Below are 26,020 nucleotides of genomic sequence, written 5' to 3' on the forward strand. Positions count from 1 at the left end.
ACATCGATAGCACTAATTGTTTACTACTATTTTTTTATTATTTGAAGTTTACTTACCTGTGAGACCCATTGAAAGAATATTGAAAATGAAGTAGTAAATAGATTCGTCGTATCTAGTCTGATTTTTTGTGTTTCCGTTTTGCTCGGCTTGCATAAGCTACGTGACGTTATTGTGCTGAGAGAGACGACAAGGCCGCAACTTATTATCTATCTTGCTCAATCTTTCTCGTCCTGTCAACGAATGTAGTAATGGGCCTCTTTTTTCACAACTAAAACATTTAATCATTTTTGAAATCAGGAAGTTAAAACTATTTTATTTTTTATAATTATATGCAGGCAGATTTTAGATTTATGTATGTTTTTATCTAGAGTTTTTAATGAAATCAATAGTTATTTATTTGACTGCATATTAAAATTGATTAAAACTGCGTATTGAGACTGTTCTTTAAAAATTAAAAAACTTTGTTTTCTAATGTTATGTAAAATAATTTTAAAATAACAGATAGATAATGGTTCATTTTCGCATGATTGTACTTGAAAAAAACTAATTTACAAATAGTTTTCCGACTACTATTAATAATTTTCGTTATTTTATTTTATATTCTTCTTTTCATTACTTTATGTCCAAATAAAAAATTATTAGAATATAACTTATAGATTATGTTCTTTCACATGGTTTACGAATAACTTAATATTATTAATTATGCGAATTATTTTTTTATCATGGAGTTATCAAATAATAAGTTGTTGCTATTAAGTTCTATCTATAATTTTGAGAAATTTGATTTTAATTGATGCTTATATAACTATTTTACGTACCTACAATAAAATGTATAAATAGACCTATATATATATATATTTAATTTAATCTAATATATATGTACATTAATAGAAATATTTCATAAATATTTAAAATATTTTATGATCATCTAATGAGATGACAGTTTGTCTTATAAATATTACAATCATTATTTAAAAATCATTCATTTGTATGTATATTAATCAATACTTAATATAATTGTAAAAAATATTTATTTTATTTAAAATTAAATTATTTTATGAAATAAAATCGGATTTAAAATAATGTATAATTTTTTATTATTTTAAAAAAGAAATAAACTGAAATATTTCAATAAAAACACTTCATATACATTTTTATATCTTTTGTTGATAAAATCAAGAAAGAATTTTTTTAATTAACAAACCATTTTTATAATTTATAAAGCGACATTTTCAAATTCTAAAAAAAATTAAACTATTTATAAGAATCATTCAAAAATTACATCAGTTGATTTAGTCTCTTATTTATAGTACTTAATCAATTTTGTTTCCCCTTTTATTTTATTTAAAACTATATTTTACACACTCATATGTTTAACATAATTAAATATAATATAATTATATTTTATATAATTAAATGATTACTTATGCTGGTTATAATGAAAAACGAAAATATATTTTAGCTGAAAATTTTTAATAGGATAAATTTAAAAAAAGATTATATTACTAAATAAATAAAACAATTAAAATTCAAGGAAATTTTTGTAAAAACAGTCAATATATACGCTAATAAGGAAATTCAATTTGAATATCTTGAAAGTTGAGTGCTCAAAAAATAAAGTTGTATTCGTTTGCAATCAACTTTCTTATTTTATTTAAATTTGTATTGTAATTATAACAACATTTTAAATATTGCATTTATCTCTTCAATAAATGGAAGAAAATAACATAATTTGATTAAATTACTATTTGCTTATTTAAAAAATAAATTAAATTATATACTTGCATAAAGAAGGTATATAATGATTCTTTTATTTTTTTATAAATATAATATTTTATTCAATGTTTAACGTTTGTAGACGTATAACATGAAATATAAATAGATAAAAGAAATCAGAAATTAAATATAATTTTTTTTCTCATATTACAGACAGTTTTATATAACCGTTTATATTTTTATAATACATAAGATTATCTCTTATATCATGCATTTTTCATTTACTATTCATATTGATTTATCTCCTTTTGTTTTCAATTCCTTTTAAACTTTCTATTCTTTTTATTTTCATGCAGTCGTTTCTTCGAATTTTCTTTTGAATATGTTACTCATATAGTGCCTCTCTCTCTCTCTTCTCTACCTCTCTTCGTCTTTTATCTATCTTATCCTTTAATTCCTAAATATACAGAAAAACCTCCTATAGCAAATATATAATTTTATATTACATCTATAAATACATATAAATATAATGTTAAAATATAAATATAAATATCGATTACTTGAGGTTAAAAAATATATATAAACAATATGTAAGTATATGAACTTATATAAATCTATTGAAAAATCTTAAATATGTAACATAATGACATTAGAAATAATTTTAAGCTGTATTAATAGCTTGAAAAAGCATTATTTTAATATTTGTATTTTTCTAATCTACAATAGATATTCTTTGAACGAATAAATTCTTAGATTCTATTAAGTCTAAAAATAAATGTTAAGTAAAATACTGTCAAACAATACTTACATATTATTATTAACACCGATAATGAAAATTCTATACATTTATTTTGAATTATAAATGAGTGTCATTATTAAAATATAAATCACAAATTTACAATACGTTTTTTAAATTGTATTTTATTTTGTCTGCCGAAAATATGTGAAGTATAAAAATTTTTTTAAATAGATAATTCTCTCTCTGTAGATTGTATAACATAATTAAGAAACAATAAGAATTTAAATGTTTCCATATTAGAAAAAAGTGATTGAAATCAAAGTGATCGAACTTATTAACTCAAAGAAATATCTTATGCTTAATGTGAATATTTTGAGAATCAAGGAATATTATCTTGAAATTTAATTTATATTTAATATTTTAAAACTTCATATAGTGTAGTATCACAGACAACATTCTGCGCTGGATAAAATAATAAAATAATAATATCTTCTACTATTTGACTACATGATTAATTAGCTGTCATTTATATAAATATAAATCAAAACGGATTGCCAGTAAAGACGTTACATACTTAAAAATTTAATATTTTATTAAAAATTTTAATTATTTTGAAATCTTACTTTTATGAGTGACCTTTAAATAAGATTACATTTTATAGAATCAAATTAAAATTAAGATACTTAGCGACGAGGTTGATATAATTTACAGCTTTACTTAGAGATAACAAGAACAATTTCTTATCTATTAAAATTTTTTTTATAAAGCTTGATAATTATGCATACAATTAAAAAAATTATAAATAAATTATAAAACTTGGCGATAGTTTTGATACATAACAGATTAAATAAAAATAATTACTATTTAGAAAATTTAAGATGAAAATTTTTATTTTTATTTTTATTATACGCAGTTCATTATATACAGTGCAATTAAATTAAAAACATTCTATTTTATAATATATATTTGATATATTCATTTTTGTTTAAAAAAATGACAGTATAATAAAACTTTTTAATATTAATTTTAGTAGTTCAAGAGAGACTATGGAATACAAAATATTTCGTAATAATTTTGAAAAACAGTTTGCCTCTAAATAATTTATTATTATTAACAATGCTTAAAATTTGATTTTGTAACAACTGTTATACTTTTAATTAAATTACATAAATGGTTCTTGTAATATTATTTTCATTTTCAAATCAATAGTTTTAATACACACAATACATAGAATAAATAAATGGAAGGACAGTTCTTTATATATAAAGCTTTATATGAATATAATTATATAATATTTAATTTATAATATTTTAGCAATTTTAATCAAATATATATATCATATTTATTAAATTTATTTATAATTTAAATAAAAGAATTAACACATTCGAAATTTTATATATATTTATTGAGGTAAAATACATAAATGTATGAAATTAAAAATTATCTCCATTAATACATTAATTATGTGATAATTTAAACTAATTAATCGTATAAATTTAATGTAATCAGGAATTTTAAATTAAAAATATTTTATAGCATTCGATATTCAATTTTGTTTATCAAACTTTTGGTTTCATTTGTCTATGAGAAAAAAAGTTATTAAAATTTTATAATTAAATTAATTACTGAACAAAGAATGCTTGAATCAATAATATTCAAAGAGACATAATAATAAAAATATCCATTTACATATATAATATAATAATATACAATAGTATTTATTATGAATTAAAATTATAACCAGAAAATATTATACAAGGTTTTCACTATATAAAATAAGTACCAAATTTTTGTTTAATTACTATTGGAAGTTGGCAACGTAAAAATTTCAAAGTATTTGTCTGCATATACAACAGCTGAAAGTTCTAATTGTCTCATTCATTCATTTTAAATATTTATGATGCTTTCGTAAAATTTATGTTACTACCATTCCAATATATAAATGCATAATTTTAATATTTCAACTACCACAGTTAGAGAGTATTTGTACTGCAGAAAGATCTACCAAACGTCAGGCTTATCGCCAAAATAATGATTTTATTCATTCACAAAACTTTTTACTGATTGAATTTATTCAATTCAAAATACCATAAATTTTCAGATTGTATATAATGTTTCACTTTATTAAACTTATGGCTCTATAAGACTTTTTATATTGTTTAGTTTATTATTTAAGTAGATATTCAAACGATTAGAAAATAATAGTACCGTTGTAAAAATGTTTTTCCAAGTTACGGGAGCAAAAATAAACGGGAAAGAAAATAAAAATAAATATAGATATAATACGTATATTACGTATGATGTATGTATAAATGTTACATAAGTGCAAACCAATATAAACTAATTTGTGACTGAAATTTAATATTTTATAAGAAGATAAAGTAATTATTAGGTAATTTAAATAAAATAAAATAATTCAACTTATTTTATTTTAAGTATAATATATAATATATTTAAGATATAATATACAATCTTACAATTCGTTTTGTATATTCTTAGTAAATAATAAATTAAGAAATATATTATGATTGTATATACATATATATTTTCAATTTTTATTTGAATACATTTATTAATAATAGCGCATTTTTATAGGGATTTGTTTAATTTCTTTAATTAAAATTATTAAATAATTTTATTAAAAAAAATTATAACAAATTACTTTCTTGAAAACAAATGCGCTTATAAAATTAGCTTATAATTTCGATAACTACATTCAAGTTGCATTCGGTGTTATGAACTACATTTTTACAATTACTATAAGCATTATAGTATTAATAGCTTTTCGATGGTATATTAATATAATAAATATCTTTTACAATATTATTAAAAATTTTAAGCACTTAAAAATTAAACCTTTTTATTATCACTTAATTCTTATTGACATAATCTACTTTTAGTATGATAACTAAAAACAAACGTTAGCCTAATTTAAGCAATTATGTTTTCTTTACGAGTAGTGTAATGATGTTTTATTTCAGTGATTTCAAAGTAATGAATAATAACTTTCTTATTAATGGTAAAATTGTGTTATAAAAATTTTATTCAGTAATCTTTTCATAACAGTTCAATTTTATTACATAAAATGACATAGTTTTCGTTAGCTATTTTTGCAAAAATTATATATAATGCACAAAGAAGTAAAGCTACTTATTTGAGTTGTAAAGAGTATTTATGGCTTTCGATAAAAATCATATCACATCAGCTAATAGTTATCGTGGCCGTATACTTTATCGGGCATAACGTCATTTGAGATTTAAAACCATTAAACGTCATGATCGAGCCTTCGGAATCTCTTATTTGATATGGAGATGCTTCTTGCAACTTCATTCGAATCTGTGCTTATTTGTTTTTATTAACTGATACCAAAGTGAACGATATTCTTAGAAATGCCTACTACGAAAATACTTGAGTTTATAAGATGGCAAGTACTACCTCGAACAAGTATGTTAGAATTTTTCGTACGGTCCTGTCTGCGGTTGACGTGAATTTCAGAACAGAACGAAACTTGGACATGTACTTCCAACTGTGAACCATCAAGTTGACTTATTCTAACATATCTCGATGTATAATGTAACGACTAATCAGGATTGGTAAATTAGGAGGAGGCATTTGAAGTATTTTATGTATATTTAAAATACAAAGCAAAAATCAGAAAATGAACACTTCAGACGTACTCTGGCATTATCTACAAAGTAATTGTTCTATATAAAATATTTAAAATATTTATATTTTAAAAACAATATTTCATTTGATTGTAAAAGTTATATAAGACCTATCGTTTGATCAAGAATTCGTTTAAGTATGTTAAAATTTCACTCCATCTCCGATTATATATTTTCCATTTGTTTTTCAATTATTTATTTACAACAATTGTTTATTTATGATTTTATCAAATAAAACAAATAATTTTATCTTCTTATAATTATATACATTTCATAGAATATTTTACAAAATTTATTCCAAAAACTTAAATATAAACTAAAATAATCTAAAAATCTAAGAAAATATATCGTATAAAAATTTATTATTGCATAATAATTGTGATTTTCAACAAAACTAGTATATAATTTATAAAATTATCAATTAATATAATATTCTTGAGTAAAAAAATTGTTTAATTAAATCATCATTATAATATGCTTGAAATTATAAAATTATATATTATTCTCTATTAAAAACTTCATGAAAAGTATTTATTTTACCTTATACATTATAAATTGTACATTAAAACATAGTATTCACTGGAATTAATATTATATAATAGACACAATAATAAAGATAATGATAAATTACAAGTAAATATCCTTTCAGACAATTTGAACATGAGGATTAGTGCTGTCTTTTATGAAGACAGCGAATGTTTCTTAAGTGTACAATCAAATTCGACAGAAAAATTGATAAAATCTAAAATAACTCAATATCAATAATACAACATATTTTATGATATTTAGATAATAATTCGTAATCAAAAGATTTATATTGTTTAATTTAAGTTTATTTATACTGCTCTAATTTATTATATACTTAATAAATTATAATAATGGGTAATCAAAAAATTAAGATTATTTATTTATTTTATTATTCATACTGTTACTAAATTATTGAATACCTAACGAATTATAATTTAGAAATTCTTATTTTAACTGGATGTAACATTCGATATTTTTAGTTATCAGTAAAGGCGATCAAGAAAATCAATGAAATTTATCAATGAATTTGAAATAAACTTTCAAAATTCTATTAAAGATAAATACAATATATCATTGAAAAATTGTAATACAAAATGTAGGTTTTAAATAATTATACCTAAATATGTGTATGTGCATATATATATATATTTATAGTTTCTTCGTAGTTAGTACCTTCGTTACAATATTGATGTAGTGAATATTTAACGAATGTCTAAGTAGCTACAGTCATTTATTTTTTCAATAGAACTTATTATGTTACAATAAGAGCCTTATAAATAATCATTAGAGAATATCCGATTGAATTGTTATTCGCAATACTTGCATTCAAGATGTCGCGTAAGATAATATTTTAATATGTTGACGTGGAAAAAATAATCCTTTGACATATTCTCTACGAAATGCAATAAATCTCTTCGATTCGAATGAAAATAGAATAGCGTGTATAAATCCGAAAAAGATGGGATTCGTGAACGAATTTCATGAATTCTCAATTCCTCGTTTTCGTCGCTATCATTAGCAACGTTGCAGAAAAAATAAATAATAATAATAATAACTCTGGGGAAACACTGATACTTACGAGCCTTATATCCTGCATTTTATTTAGCTATCATCTTAGTCAACTGATGCATTTTATGATCTATTAACCGTTAACAATATAAGCGAGGACATATGAAAGAGACATAATAGAGATAGACAAAATGCACGATGAGGCATCACCTACATGAATTACTTGATTATAAGAACACTAAAATATAAATAAAAAATCAATTTATAGTTACATAAAGACTATGAACCGATTATTCGATTGATATTGTAGTTGAAACTGTCTAGAAAATAGAGTTATATAAACTTAATTGAAATAGAAACTTAAAGCGCATTTGTAAAATAAACTATGTATATAAATGCAAAACAAAGAAAATAATTTTTAAATTATCTAATAATTTGGAAGGAATGTTATTCGGTACAATTTTTAAATATATTACTAATTCATCCACATCAAACATTGGTTTAATTTTCAAAGTAGTTAATGTATATATTAATTATAAAGATTAATAATAAATCACAATGAAATAATTTCGTATTCTTTTCATTACATTCAATAGTTCAGCTGAATTATTATTGTCATTAAAAAATATATATATTTTAAGCATATCTAAACAATAGAATTGTAATAATTTATGTTTTGAATTTATGTCAGACTTTCTAGTAAATAATTGATTAACAATGCTTATAATATATATATATATATATATATATATATATATATATATATATATACTATATACATAACAAATAATTATATAATAATTGTACTAATTTAAATTAAACAATCAACCTCGATAGTAATAATTGTTATATATAAAAATTGTATATATCAGTAAGTTCTTTAAACAAAGCTAATTTTACCTCGTTTGGAGGTTAGCTTCAATATACATTATCATGAGTTAATAATGAAGTCAATGTATAAAAAAATATTGACATTATAAAATAAAGACAAATAATTACAAAAGCTATTGCTTGTAATAAAACAGATTTATATCGTTTTTAGATATTTGAAACGAGATTAATTAAATTTATGAAATATATGTTTTAATTAAATTTTATTGTTTGAATACTAATGTAACAATTAAAGATATATATTATATAAATATGCGTCAGTAAAATATTATTTTCAAGGGTCATTGACACATAACAATATTTTAACAACAAAATTATATAATAATTCTAAATTAAAGCACGTTTCGATTATCTTTTAAAGCCGAATACTAAAGGAAATTATTATCATTGATATTCGAAGCTCCGTAAAACAACGTCATTAATACAATAATTAAAACTGCTATAATTATAAGTAGACTACCATATAAAAATGCAAGATAGATGACAATGATTTTTAGTTGTCAAAAATAACTTACTGTTGTGCGTCATTACTAAACTGTTTTCTCCACTTTCATTGCTCCATCCACCTTTCGCGCACTTCGAATACATCGAATATACATACCTTCTGACGTATATAAATTTATCTTCGGCAAATTCTTCGTGTATTCGACAAAATATCGCAGACGATCAAATCCGAATCCGTAACGAATTCGCGTCGTAGTCTCAAGTCTCGAAAAGATGGCATAAAGCGATTTCACGACATTGGCCGATTTCCAAAAACATTAGTTTCAGTCAAACACTAGGAAGTTCGTGGCCTCTATTCTCGTTTCCGTTTCTCTATTTTTCCTTTGGAATTGTGCCTTTCTTCGGTTAATATAAACGTGCATTGAAGAATTCACACATTAATTTTTGTAATAGAATATGTACATAAAAGCTAATAATGAGCAATTAATTCAAATTAGCTATTTTGTCACAATTTGTTACAGATTTCGACTTTGGATTTGACTTGCAATAATCATAAAATTTCTATGCTCAATTTGTTTGTTTAATTTATAAATACCATAGGTTAATATTACTTAGAATTATTAATTATAAATAAATTTAATTTCGGAAGACTATCGAATGTTAACTCGAATGCATTTCAGATATTTTCTACTCGTTTCAATGGATTTATAAAAGAAATTAAAATATAGCTCAAGTCCAATTGACAGAACAATAAGTAAATCGAAATATCTCTCTTGAGGCTTATATACTTAAAGAATGATCTTGGACTTCATATATAGCGAGTAATTGTGCAAGATCACGTATCGCCCATAATCATTATCTGGATAATGATCATCCTTGTACTAGATGCACTGCACTTCTCGAGGTAACTTATAATAATCCAGAATGGATATGGATAAATAGTTTCTTAAAATGACAAAGCCAACGTCACATTAACAGTAATTGTCTGTACTGCCATAGATTCGCTTTCTCATACAGATCATAACTCATTAAAATCTTATTATTTCTGATATTATCTTTTATCGGACGGTGTCTTTAAGGAATGATAGGAAACTAGAATTTTTCAATGTAAAAAATATGAGCATACTATAAATGGGCAACTATAAATATAATTGTTGGTTAAAAATATAGATTTTTAAACATTTTAATGAAATATTATAGTGTTTTCATTTATATTAACTTATTTTACGTATATTTTATTCATTATTTTACATTTATATATTAATAATTAATATATATAATTTACATACTTCAATCTATATTTAAATGTATAAATCAGAAAATAACGCTCTCGCTAACATTACTTTTATACTTAAATCTTTTATGGCATTGAATAAATATAAGGATATAAAAATATCGAGAGATTAACGAAATTTACATTTTAAAAACATGTTTAAAAATTTAATATATACAAATTTTTTTTCATTGAAACTAAAATTACATTATATTTAATTAAATATATGACATATTGTAAAATAGAAAGAAATGTAGATTATTTTTCTATACAAACATTTTTTTAATACATTACATTTAATTTCGAATATACTGAAATAAATTTTAAAAGGTTCTAATATTTAAAAAAAAAATTGAATAAAAGTATTTATGTGAAAATATTAAAGTTCGATTTTTAATTTTTTTTAAATTTTATTATTGATAGATAATTATTAGTATTATAAATAGTAAGATCAAATATCAATTTTAATTTAGCTTGGTGCTTTAACTCTAACCAAAAACATATAGAACAATAAAAAGGTATACCTTATGTACATTAAAAATGTCATTTATATCTTACAATGTACAAAAAATGAGACTTCTTATTTTTTCTATTAATATCTCAAAATTCACTAATATCTATTAGAATTTACTAGATAAACTGATAAACTGAAATTTAAACCGGAAAATGATCGCAAATGTTCAATCAAATAGAAAGAAACAAAGATGTGTAAAATACTGATTACAAGGGTATGTCGATTTCACATAAAAACAATACACATAAACTATCTACCTGACAAACTATAATCACGTTTAAATGTTCAAGGTCTCTAATATTCATGTCTGTCCTCATGATCATTCGATCCTATTAAGCTTCTAAGTCTTGCAAAAATACGTGTATGCATAGATCGGGTACCAATATGTTAATATGACTTGATGATACATAACGTGCAATTCACCTCGCGTGCATCGATGCAAATTTTCTTTCGCTTTTTTAAAGATACTTTGTATAAATATATATATATATATATATATATATATATATATTTTTTTATTTATTTAAATTTGGCGTTCTCAAATCTACCGTAAAATATTACTTGATAGATTTCGACTCATAATTAACAATGAATTAATTGTTAATAGCTTTAAATTTTATTCTCACCACTAATAATCGGCTGCAGCTTCTAAAATTTATGATAAGAACATTTAAAGCACACTGCCTGCCATAATAATTCAAGCCTCGTTATGGCACATTAGAGTCGCGAGTCTGAATTACGCGACTTTTATTTGCCTCGCAGTCATCGCACTTTGGACTAATGCACGCGGGGGAAATTTTTTTTTTCACGGCTGTAGTTGCTGCCAGTAGTAAATAATTACAACGACAGATATTAACGTACTTAGGCGCGCACACTTATTAATACGAGAAACGAGCCGATGCTTTTGTACAATTGCCGTGAGATAATATTGGATATTAGGAGCATGCATCGTGCAAATCTAGCATTTTCAGATTTTTCTAATTTATACGCGGTTTTACTGTAGTAAAAATATGCGTAATCCGGCTGGGTTTTATGCATATTTTAAAAACTTTGTACCAAGCATTCATTTGTTCTTTACTTATATTTATTTTAAACGCGAGAATCCATTTTTTATATAATAGTAAAGTAGTAATTTTGTTAATATTAACTTATAATTTCAATTCGAATTAATAAAAGTTGTAAATTGAAAATAAATTAAAATTAGTTCGTTAATGAAAAAGAATTTACATTAAAATAATAGATAAAATTCATGTTTTAAGTAAAAAGCAATATTATTATGCTTTAATTACTAGCTTCATTACTGTTAATTATATTTGAATTTTTACATAAATATATTAAAACTTTATATTATATTATATTAAAAAGTATATCAGTCACCAAGATCAATAAGTCCAATAAAATATACAATAATTCTAAAGATACAATGAGCAAAGAAAATTAATACTTCCATATTGATATTATAATTTATAAATATTAGACTATGTAAATATTATATATTTATACTATACATTTATAACATACATTTACGTTTGAAGATACGAAATAAGAAGTAATCTAAATTTTAGACATAAAATATAATCTGTGTAAAATATCTTAAATATACTTTAGAGATTAATGATTATTATTAATAATTAGATTAGATATTAATAATAGAAAATATACTATAAAACATATAGTAAAGAATTTTAATAGTTTTATATATACAAATGAATTTATTTACTTTTGCTCTAACAATAACCAGAATTTAAAACAAAAATTAATTAATTAATAGACATATCTATAGTAGTAATAGATATTGCATAAGTTTATTATTTAATATAATACATTTAAAATTTTTGTTCATTCTACTATTAATGCAAATTGGTATTCCATTTCAAGACGAGTAACTAAGAACCTTTTATTTGTAAATTGATTTAAAAAAACAATTTACTTAAAAATTTGTTCGATTCTAACAACATGGAATTTAATATATTAAACAATTAATAAGCAAAAAAAAATTTCATAAATTATAATTTATTTTAATAATTCGTAATAAAGTATTTATAACAAATAAATGAAATAAAATCTATTTTATAAAAGTCAGTTGGGAAAAATTGTAATCATATCTGTTGATATGAAAATTTTTTATCTTTATCTATGCACAGAGCGCTTTAAAATTAATTTCTTGAATTAGTCAGACTTCCGGCTGATATTGCATATAAACTTTCACCCTTTCATAATATTGATTACAATATTTTTCTCTAATTTAGTTATATTTCATATACCATAATAGTATAGGAAATCAAATTTAATTTACCATTATAAGCTAAGACAACTACTATCTTTAAAAAAAAATACATATATATATAATTTAGTGTAATAAATGTATTTCATCAACAAATATCTATTAATTAAAGATAACAAATTTTGTTTAATTATATGTAATTAAAATTCATTTATTTGTACTGTTTATTGCAATATTTTACGAGTCCCAATAACATAATAAATTTCAACATCCATACAAACAAGTCGTTAATGTTTCCTTAGATTACGATAAACATTAATACATTATTAACTCAAATAACACATCTGCATTGGAATATCTTCTTTTTCAGTAAAATAAGTTTTACTGATTGTACTTATATTGTACATCGCTGCTCATTACTATTATTGAAATTCATACGAATGAAAAATCTCAAGATTTAATAGATTAAAATACATACGCATTTTCGTTTTGAAAATCTTTTGTATTTTATTTTTTCATGCTGCAGGTATATTATCACATATAAATATTTTTATAGAAATAGTATACACTTTTTATATTCACATGATAAAAGAGCAAAAAGAATTTTTTTTTTTAAATTAATCTTTTAGTTGAGAAGCTTCATTCTTGCATTATTTTTTCTTAAATAAATTCAAATCTTATGTTATGAATAATATCGAAATGGAAAATTATAGATATACACTTCCAACTCCATTAGAATTACAAATTACTTTTTTATTTTTCAAATTAAAATGATGTTCATCATAAATGTACGATGTATTTAAGGTCGCTATTGTTTAAAAATATTTATTCATTCGTTTCAAAATAAGTGTAATTAATGATAATGTTAAGAATGATAACAATAAGATAATAAACAATACAACGTAATAATATATTATTATTATATATTATTGTTATTTAAGTTAAAATGCATCGTTATTAAAAATTAAACTGTATTTATGAAAGCTTATCTTGATAGAGAAAATGATTGATCTCAATTTATTTACTTTAAATCGAAAAGAAATATTTAAAAAATTGACACATATATATGTTGCCACTTTAATTTCGGTTTTAGCTAATAGAAATATTTCTTCTTTGTCGACGTTGCATTCTTATACTATTAGAAATTCAGGAAATAATTTATTTAATGAGTCAAATATTAAATAGTTAAAGTATATGGATAAATTTCTTTATTACAATTTTTAAAATAATCTTCAAAAAAAAAAAAAAACATACTGTAAATTATAGTATTATTCCATCGTCCATTTGAACTTTTATGTAAAGCTTTATAATAAATATTCTACATAAATTATAAATAAAGTCTAGTGAAAGTTGTAAGTTAATTTACGCCGGATTACCGTAATATAAATAATGAAATTGATAAAATGCTAAAAATTATTTGTTAAATGCTATTCTAATTGCATGTATAATCATACATAGTTATAATACAGTCATTTTACAATATGTAAATAACTGGACCACGTTTCAGTACATTTCTAACTCTCCTTCATTTTCATATTCTCTCTTTCTCTCTCTCTCTCTCTCTCTCTCCCTCTCCCTCTCTATTTCTTCTTCTATTTCTTTGTATCGTTCGTCAGTCAGTCGATGATAACGACATAATCGTGTTGAATCCGTAGCGATAAGTCTATATAAAAGAAGAAGATTCGAAGCGTAGCTCTAGTATTAATAGTGCTCGGCACTTGTATTGGTAACTTCTATGTTCAATCAATCGTTATCCTTACCGTCAAAATACTGTATATATTATGAGATCAGTGCCGTATTGAAATAAATTTATACCGAAGTTATAGTTAGCTGTGTTGTGAAGTTTTATCAAGATTTACATTTCAAAAAAAGCGAGAGTTTGAATTTACGAATATTAGAGTATAATATATTGCCAAAGAACAAATATACTTCAAATATATTCATATTAAATGTATGGAAATGATTGGTACTTTAAGATAATTTAAACATTTTTGGATGTTTAACAATTATCTATAAATTAACGTTGCCTCGAATTTAATTGGTAATCGATGTAGTACGACCGCATAATACAGTTTTCTTTTTAGGCAATTGGCAATTTAAAAGTAATGTCCATGAGTAAATACAGAAATTCTTAATATCTTAATATAAGGCATAAAATCGATATACCGACTTCAATTTTCAGTGATCATAATTGGAAAAATTGAATTCTACACAATTCTACTAAATAATCGCAACATAATAAAATTGAAAGATATTCTATAATTCATTTATTTGTACATTGTTACGTGATGGCACAACAAAGGAATATTTCAATATAATAAATATATAAAATACACGAATGCACAAATTTTCAGTAGACGATAACAAATTTTACATACCTATAGCGATTTATGAAACGAGATCGTAAATTTATAACGATTAATTCAAGTGTCTGATAATAGCTGTAAATGAAAAATATCACTATTGGAAACATAAACGTACAATAACCCGTCGGGCCGTCGCTATTAGACCTTGATTTCAGACGACAATGTCATTAGAGTTTCAAAAGTGGGAGTGAACGAACGAGAGAAAATTTTGGTCTTTCCCTGCAACCCATAATGCTCTAGACCAACAAGTCAGCACGTGTTCCGTAAACCGGGAAAACTTGGCGGAAGCGAAAGGTTCCCGACAAGAAAGGAAGAAGACGACAGATGCATTAGACGGATAAAGAGTGAAAAAGCTATTGTCTGCGTGTGTGCGTCTGCGTGGACGTACGATTGTAAAAGGGGGGTGGGGTGGGGTTGGGCGGGCGAGGGCGCGCTGACACGGGCAGGGGAATAGGGGGAGTAAGGGAGGACAGAGAACAGAGAGAGGGAGAGAGCGTGTTGGTGAGTGAGCAAGTGAGAGGGAGAGAGAGAGAGAGAGAGAGCCGTCGTGCGGGTTCAGAGTTGCAGGCCAGTCGATCGCTGGAGAGGCTCGCGTCCGTTGCAAGTATACCGGTGCGTGATATGTGCAACAGTCGCATACAGGTATCGCCGAGTTGGAGCAGGACATCGAAGTTGTCCTCCTTGATTGTCGCGAAAAGTTCAGCAGCCTCGCGCGTCCTCAAGCGTTGTTTCGCGAGGCGCAGATGAGACCTGACCTTGTTTGCCGCGAAGTTGTGTATGGTGGTGCTTCGATTTCCTTTCTTTTTTGCTTACATTTTTGCCGGAAGATAAATAAGCGCGCCTCCTGCTTATAGCGCACGCGCGCGCGCGCGCGCACACCGAGCCGGAGGCGACCACGCGTATATGTGGAAGGGTGCGAGCATTGTGCGCGAGTGGCTGAAAGTGTGTGCGCGCTGTCATTGAGCACCGGCAGGAAAATTTGTTTTTCTGGGGCTTGTTGCAGGGAGCCGCTACCTTAGGATGTTTGAGCAGTCGGCTTTCTCTTCCGTAATCGGTAGGTAGTAAAATGCGGGGATGATTCTCCGTGGAATGGGGATTTTTCATGATAAAGAACGTTAATTTTAAAGCGAAACTGTCATCCTAATGCTCGAGAATTTAAGTATTATGCATGTATTACAGGTGTTGCAGCATTATACAAATAACTTATCACTTGGTGTAAATTAAATTCACTTTTACTAGCGGCCATGAAAAGTGGCATATTTTTATTTACGAAAAAATTCAGTTAGAATCATTTTCTTGAGCTTTACAATGTCTTTATAGACAAGCGTACGTACGTAGGTACGTAGAATTTTTAATGTACTTGTCAGTACGGACAGGTATATTGTATTATTTTAAGTATACGATACCATTACAGTATAAATAGTGCACATTATAATGATGTATAACAATTATTTCAAATCTGTAATTCAATGCTTACTAATGATTTGATATCCTTATTGGAGAAAAACAAAAAAGAAATAAAAATAAAAAATCTCATTCCCATACGAATGTATACGTTTAAATTATAATACGTTTACGATACGTTAAAATGTAGTTTGAATCGTTTACTTTCGCACATCAGTTTGATGTCATAATTTTCATTGGAATACGTACAATATATAGGTTAAGCATTAAATTTTTATCGCCTTCCATTAATACAATAATATCATAATTCTGTTAATGCTACTCTTTGTTCTTAATCGTTGCAGCTTCACATCATTTATATGAGAACCCTCCAATTGTTTACAATTTCAAATGATGCAGGGCATTAAAGAAAGAGTTCATAGCCTCTTTTAAGTATTTTTCTTTCTCGGCACGATTTTTTTCTTTTATACCCACTTATGTTTTATCTCCTCGATCGATTTCTGAGTAATCGCTACTACAAGGAATTCGAATAATGTTACATACATGTGGAATGTGATAACGAAGGCGCGATACACGTACTTGTATTTCTGCATATGGATTCTCAAAAAAGTGCTGTGCCAGCTTTTTTCGTTTTTGCTGTTTCATTTTTTCAATCACTGATATATTTTGACAGGGAAAAAGTTGGCGTCGAACGTCCCAGCGCTCTTAAACAATTGTTGTTTTTTCTCTTTTACCTTGATATTATCGGACTTTTTTTTTATCATTTATCGATTTGTGTGCAGTATTGTAGAAGATTAATGAGCGAATATACTGTTGATTAAACAATTACTGAGATGATTTGTGAAATCACATTAAAGAAAAGATATTAATTTGATTCAAGTTGATAAAAATTAATATCGAGTTTCCTTTTCCTTTCGATATTAATAAAATGTGCTATCTATTAGGATTAATTTTTTGCTTTATGTTAACTCATACGACAAATATATACTTTATATTTAATTAGAAAATTATGCATATCATTATCTATTACGGAAATCTGCGTTTATAGTGAGGCATTAAGGGCTTTTAATGCAATAAAATAAATAAATAAATAATATACTTTTTTTCAAATATTTTTTGTTACTCAGTCCTTTAATCAAATGTCTTAATCTCTATTGTACTTGATGATTTTATATGTATTTCATTGGACTTTGCAATCACTTAATAATAATTAATCTATGTGAGACGAGCGATATTTAACAAGCAAATAATATGATAAGTTAAAATATATAATTACATTGAATAATAGATAATTGTATAAAAATTATTCGTATGTGCTCGACGATCGTATGCATTAAGTATATACTTGATTGCACGTGAATTGAGAATACAATCTACTGTCAATGTTGTATCAATATTATTAGCATTCTTATGCATTTTTACTAAATATCGAAAATTATATATTTTATAGAAAATTATACAATTTGTGTTGAATATTTATAAAATTCAAAATCTCGGAGAAAAATGAAGAGTCATGCGATTTATAAAATTTTACACCGACTTTCTGGGCAGAATTTATGTTGAATATTTATAAAATTCGAAATTGTACGACACTATTATATATATAATTTTATAAATCGCAGGATTCTTCATTTTTCTCCGATATGAGATTCTCACTGTAATAGTGTACGTAAATAATTCGATCATTCGTCTGTATTACGTTGGGTATATTTATATTTTCACAAGCCGTGTATAAAGCAAATGGTTCGTTGTGTAATATTCTGTCAAAGTTCGTTTTCACAATTCATTAAATTAATAAAGAAATATCTAAAAATATAACCAATAATACCACTTTAAGGAGACAAATATTTAAAAAATCATAATATTCACTACGTAACTGCTAAAAATTCGCGTCAGACTGTAAGCTACTTTAACTAACCGTGCGATACATCATTAACGGTATTCATCATAAACGGTTAATACGAGGGGAGTAAATAGGAAATTATTAACATTAAATTCATAATTTACGGCGAGTCGTTCTGTTCCTCTCCTGTCTGGCTACATTCGACTTATCCCCCGAATGATCATTGGTGGCCTTTCGTCATCGTGCAACGCCATCGCATGGAGTGTAAGGTGGGCCAATTTAACAAGGGGAGCTCGCAGTTTCGTCAATTTTAGTAGTAGCATTGCTCATTCAGGAAACCGGGTCGAGAATTTCCAACCGGTCGCCGTCTTATTGCACAGTTCAGGACTCGGCTAATTATGAGCCAATTGGCCAATTAAATTTCAACAAGTAGATGGTGTCGTATGTGTGGAAAATTTTCGATGACTGGGTCATTGGTATGCCACATTTTTTCGTTCATCGCGTAGACAAATTGTATGCAGAAGTCAGTTGCATTATACCCTCTTCCACCTCACCTCTCCATGTTTACCCCTACTCATTCAACCCTCAATACCTTATTGAGGAAATACTATTAATTGTAAAATTACATTGTAGTACATATACTTAAAATACTTAAAATACTAAAAAATTTTATTATGTGAATGGTTAAAGCTTTAACCTTTTCAGTTGTTTGAGAAGATGCTTCTTCTATCCATATCCTATATTTTGTCGATAAAATCTTTGATGCGTATGTAATAGAAAGTTATGATAAAAAAGAATTTGTGAGAAATGTAAAATGCATATTCATATATCCTTTATACCGAATAATTTACCAATTTAAAAATACTATATTAATTGCAATTTCATTGATTATAATTGATAATTTACGCTTCAATATACATTTTAACAATTTAATAATCAATCCTTTTATTTTGCGCAATTTATTGCCTATTACATTGGACCACTTTTGTTAATATCATCTACGAGAAACATTAAACGCAAATATAAAAAATAAAAATTAATTTTGGCTTCCTTATCAATAAAAATGTAAATAATTCTTTTATAAAATAATTTTGTTGTATTCAACTTGTATGTTTATTTACTTTGAAATGCAATTTTTATCCACAATAGTTTGTTATTATTAGATTCAAATAATAACTAGAAAATATAAATGTGGATAAAATGACTCGCAGTATATTGTTGCAAAATCTCTTATACTTATTGGCTTAAAATACAATTTAATTTATCGCTCTTTTCACATTACCCTTTTATTTTGAAATAAGAACAAATATTTTTTTATCAAATTTAACAATTAAAATAATATACAACACTTGTCTTATATACGAGGACTTATACCTCACAATTTGAGAGTTGAAAATAGATGAAAATTTATTATAAGAGATAATTTAAAATAAAATGGTATTAATTGAAGAATTTAATAATTATTTAAAATATTATTATATTTAAAATTATGTTACATATAATATCTGAATGTTATCTTTTATAAATTATACGTAAATAAAGAAGAATATTAAATAAAAAAAATGTAAATTTTAATATAATGAAAGCTAGAAATGCATGAAGAAATGTGTTTTGAGATTGAATAATCTGGTAGCAGCTTTATATGTGTGTTTGTGTGTATGTCTCTCTCTCTCTCTCTTTCTGTATGCACGCGTCTATATGCTTGCATATCTATAATTAGTAAGGAAGCATATTATTCTTTCATTTAGATAATAAAATGTGATTTTTCATTTGCTTTAACATTTTTCATACATTATTGAAATAATTAAATGCAATTAAGTATTCTTCAAAATACGCTAACTATAATAATTTGCAAAAAAAATCGTCTTTCAATATTCTTTATACCTTTGAATCTTCGTACTCTCTAGTACTTATTATGGGATAAAATATTTTAAGATTTGCTAGAGTAAAAGATTGTATTGCTTCTAAAATTTAAAAAAATCTGTGATTTACTTCGTTATAACTGCCGGTATAACTGCCTTTAAATCATATTTAAATACTAAAATATTCATATTTACAGAATATATTAAAGTTATAAAAAAATGAAATCCAATAGTTCCATTAATTAACAACTTACAAAATTTACATGTTGAGAAACTAAAAACACGATGATGTAATTCTATATGTTTGAAGGACGGCGAAAAGTTTTTTCATATAATCAATGGCACAATGTACTCACAAAATCAGTAAGAAACTTACACGATCTCAAATAAAATAAAATAAATATAAAATAGATTAGTTATTGATGTATATGCGTCAAGCTTCTTAAGATTTCCCATAAAGCAATAAATCATGATTCCTAGGCAGCCAGTATTTATTTAAGATTAAATATTGGTAACAAATATATATTGAATTGAAAAATTACGAGAATAAATACAATATGAAAATATAATTGCACTCTTATCTAGAACAAAAAATTACTTATTCAAAAAACATTGATGTCAACAAAAAGGTTGCCGTGAATCTATTACGCATAAAACGTACATAAATTCCTGTAAATTTAATGTCCAAATCGAGATTCTCTTGTAAACACGCATTATAGCATGAATTTGAAACCGAACTAGCATTTTAGTTCATCAGTTACAAACTTGTGACGCGCCATGCCTTGTGACGATAACATCATTATTAATTATGAGTTATACATCTAATGAGCAATGATTTTTCATTCTATGCTGTCACTTTACGTGCTTCACTCACACACACGAGCATCTAGGCTAATCACATTAGCAAGTGAAACAATGTTAAGTCATCAAGTCGTCGTAGTCGATATGAAATATTCAGTGCGCGTGGAGCGTTTTAACGAATGAATTTAATTGTGTACATTTCTCTAATATATTTGGTGTGAAAAAATTCACGACCTGTACGAGAACATTCGTCAGACAATGAATTTATGAATTAACCACGAGATATGGTTTACCTTAATGGATGAACCTTATCAAAATACATAGCCACATGTATTTTAATACGTACGGGAGACTTTTCCTTATCTTCTCCAATGTACTTACACACGCGCAAGCTTGCACTTGTATAATACACATATTTGTATAAATGTATACACATTTTTTTTTAATAAGTATGTTGCATAATATATACATATCTATCGAAAGAGAACAACGTGACCGTAGGTTTTACGAGCGTTTATAATTTCTAATACAACTTAATAATAATTTATCATAATTAAAGCTCTTATCGTAATGAGAATAAAGGCCAAGTAAACACTATTTTATACTATATAGTTTTACTTTAATAAGAATTTATCTGCTCTTTATGACTTCATTCTTGTAAATATGTTGGACTTGGAAATGCTCTAACGTCATTAATATTTTAAATTCTAATTCCTACAATTGCAATTTAACCCTTTCACATGGATCTCGAGATAATTAATCTCATATTTATCGCTCGAACATTTGATCAAATTAGCAAAAATAAGTACAATTTATCATACAAGCATTTAAATGAATGAAACTTTTTGAAAAAGCTCGCGTCGTAGTGCTAATAAATAATCGATCAAATTTTTTTATCTTAATATTGATAAATATGACAACGATTATCCTACAAAAAATACTCAAAAAAAAAAACAGGGCGAAAATTAAGGGGACACTTTGGTTAAGACAAAATCGGCCGTCGTCTGGTTAGTTGGGCCCCGCCGATCTTCGAATTCGTGACTTTTGAAGGGAGTAGGGCTCGGGTCTCCGAGGCCTTTCGAGTTCCCGTCGACGATTTCGGAAACGTTGACGCCACCAAGTGACAAGCCGTCGGTGCCTTATAATGCAAGAAAAAGTCAAATGTGCCAAATGCCAAGCACAAAAAAATTTGGTAACCATAGGAAGCCGAGGGCAGAAAAAGGACATCGCGCTCCGAGGAATTACCTGGAATATATTCTATAGAAAGACTTTCGTTTAATTTTGAATTATCGGCAAATTGTAAATCGATAATAATTTTGTATTTAATTTAATAATAAAAAATCAGGGAATTAGTTATGTGCGTGGCTGATGATTGTTGATCGTTTTTATGCTGTTATTTAATTTCCACATATCAGTAATCATAAATGCAGGAAATAATTTCTTTCTATGAATGCTATTAGAAATAATCAATAATCAAATATTCGTATGTATGAATAAGGTACACGAATGTTGAAATATTGTAATGATAAGCAAAGATCGCATTGTGATGAAATATTATAATATCAGCGATGACTTCTCATTAATTATATTAATAACAAGAATTAATAACAAGGGTATGGGGATATAAATGTAGTAGGAAAGATTTACAATCGTGTATAAGCCAAACACCTCTCATTCGACGAACTTTAGTATTTCAAAGACTTTTTTCAGCTAACACAGCTTGTAAAAAATTTCGTCAAAACTTTGAGCTGACAATTTACGAACAAATTTTCATTTACTAATATTTTTAAAAAGTTAATCAAATATACTTTTCATTTGACTTGAAATATGGACATTGTATCGATAATAAAAATAATACTATATTTAACCAAACGAATTATGAAACTCGTTTTAAGAGTAGCAAACAATCGATTACTATTATAATTTAGTATACGATATTGAATATTACGGAAATTTTACGGATAATGTTTGTAAAGAAAGATAAATAACTGGCACTAAGTAGCTATTAAGTGAATTTAATAACTGTTTTCATAACCATTAGTCGCACTTGGAGTGCGTACAGTAGTGCAAGATCACTTTCTCTATTCACAGCACAGAACGTTTTACACTCTTAGTGTAAGCTATTTGACATACGCCATCAGACGGTTATTGAATGAACTATCATACGAATTACTGAAGTTGTGGGTGCTATTCTTATGAACGTACATTTACTTTGTGTATAAAAGTATTTCGGCAAAGAACTCATCCTTCTTTTTTTGATAGTCTTAAAACATTATTTTATTGAGATATGAATCATAGAAATTAATTATAAAATATCTAAACGAAAAGAAAATTTTTCTTTAGGATGTTAACATAATACATTTTCCATTTCCAAGAAATACTATAATTCACTTCCAACATTATTGCCGCCTGGCGTGTAGAACTAATTTCTACAAATTTTTATATTATATAGTATATAATATATAATATATTCAATATAATTGCCTTATATATAAAAAATTATTACTTATAAATTGTTAGACGTATTGTTTACTTATTAAATCCAATTGCGCAATACGTAAATAAGCACTAAAATTTATTTTTTGCGTGGGGAGGGGACGGGTGCGTGTGTGTATGTGTGTGTGTGTATACCATATTAAATATATTTATTTAATTTCTTATATATATTATGTATAAACGTATACATATTTTTATATATAACTTATATCATATCGAAAGTTAAAGGTTTTATTTATATATCTTATTGGCAGTATTAAACAAGTTTTCTTTTCGAAAAATAATAGTTACATTCGCTTAAAGTAAAAGAAATTTATCATTATGTCCGTAATTATTAAAACTATTTTTAGGTATTAATTTTTGCTCATTTTTATCATTATATTATAATCAATAATTTCGAGTGTAATGCAAAGAATTTTTTAAATGTAACAGGAAGGAATGACTTTATATCATATTTATAAATAATATACTTTATTGCATTCGTTATTTAGTGACTCTTCGTTTTGCCGAAATAATACTAACCGAACAAATTTTTGCTATTAACGTAAAATAGAATTTAGTTTAATATCTTTCAACGATTAATTTATTACATATTTTAATCATTTGTACGTCATGTTAAATACATTTTACAATTTATTTATTTTAACGAAGTAAGGAAGATGTTATAGAGTTTAATTTTTAAAATATTTTTAAATATTTGCGACGCAATTTATATATATTTTTGTCCAATTAAATTTGTTTCGTAATATGCAATTAGATTAAACGAAAACGAAATATGTTTTATGAAAGTCATAAATTATTAATTTGAAATATAGATTAAAAAATTAAATTATAGATAATACGATTATATGTAAAATAATTTATTAAATCAATTTAAATTAGTGTATTAAAACGTTTATCGTTAATATTTTGTAAAGACGGGATATGAAAACGAAATCTATACCTGAAAACTCAGCTTATCTTATAGCTAATAGTTATTTTACTACTATGATCTATGTTATCCAATTTCCTTTTTTTTCAAAATTAATGAATATAAATTTAAAAACTTTTTTTTAGACTCTTTTTTCCATTCTTATGATATAATATTTTTATGTAATTTTGCTTCTTTGCTTTTCTTCTTCTCCCTGCTATCAGTATCCAATACATAAGTACACATTAAATGATAGAATATTACTTTTTCTTAAATAAAGTAATATGTCATGACTTCCTTCTAATATTGTTTGAATAAAATTAATTAATCTTTTGAAAATAAAGTATACGATGAACTATATTAAAATCTTCTAAAGAAATAAAAATACATTTCAATATTTATCTACAAATTATTAAATTAAACATTACAAATACATGTTTCTATATGTTATATTTGAAAAACAATATTACAAAAAAAAATTATATTTATAAAATTAGGAAATAAACTTTATTCCCGAGATTTTCAATTATTATTTATCCCAATATGTTGCTTGGCTCTATTGGTAATTGAGATTAGAACATACAATTTCTATACACACATATATTTAATAATAACATATAGTTTTATTTTTTTAAGAAATATGATAATCCTATATTGACATAAAAATAAGAAATACATGCTTGTTTCAGCCCTATCCACATCGCCTGAAGATGTGGGGGAAGGCATTCAGTCGCCGGAAAACGACACGAGTAAGTAATTACATTATGCTTTATTTGCAAATGCAGCATTTCTAGAGTATTTGCATATTCTATTTGAATTAATGATAAAAAATTTTTATCTTATTTTAAATAATTACTTAACATATAAATTAAAAAATCCAATTTTTAATAACAAATACCAACAAATAATATAAAATATGAAATATCATGTTTACTGACAAACATAATTTTCAATACAGAGAGATTTAAACTGTAAAAATGAATTAAAATTTTCATAAGTTTATTGACTAATCATGCCCATGTACTTTTGAATTTGGAAATATTACAAATGTCTTTTATTTCTAAACTTAAACAATATTGATAATATTTATAAATGTGAAATTTGTACGTCGTTTTTTACGAATTACTTGATCAGGACAAAACTGACTAAATAATGAAAGTATGTACAATAAAAGGACACAAGTTGTTATTACTCGCAGTGACTTATTAAGAGTTCAAACGTACATAAAAGTGCGCACAGACAGATCGGTTATCTATGATCGATAAAACAGGTATTCGTAGTATTGTCTGTCCCTGGTACATTTATACCATATAAGGAAACATAATTATCGTTCAAG

At 25.4% G+C, this 26,020-nt stretch overlaps 1 protein-coding gene across 1 annotated transcript in view; it reads left to right on the forward strand.

Moving 5' to 3' along the window:
- LOC105362377 (uncharacterized) overlaps nt 1-26,020 on the forward strand; it is a 154,725-nt gene that overhangs the window by 40,450 nt on the left and 88,255 nt on the right. The window contains exon 2 of the mRNA XM_011499816.1: nt 25,374-25,433. Within this exon, the coding sequence (XP_011498118.1) occupies nt 25,374-25,433 (60 nt within the window). The remainder of the gene's footprint in view (nt 1-25,373; nt 25,434-26,020) is intronic.

Source organism: Ceratosolen solmsi, unplaced genomic scaffold (genome assembly GCF_000503995.2).
Source record: "Ceratosolen solmsi marchali unplaced genomic scaffold, CerSol_1.0 scaffold35, whole genome shotgun sequence".
Lineage (NCBI taxonomy): Eukaryota > Metazoa > Arthropoda > Insecta > Hymenoptera > Agaonidae > Ceratosolen > Ceratosolen solmsi.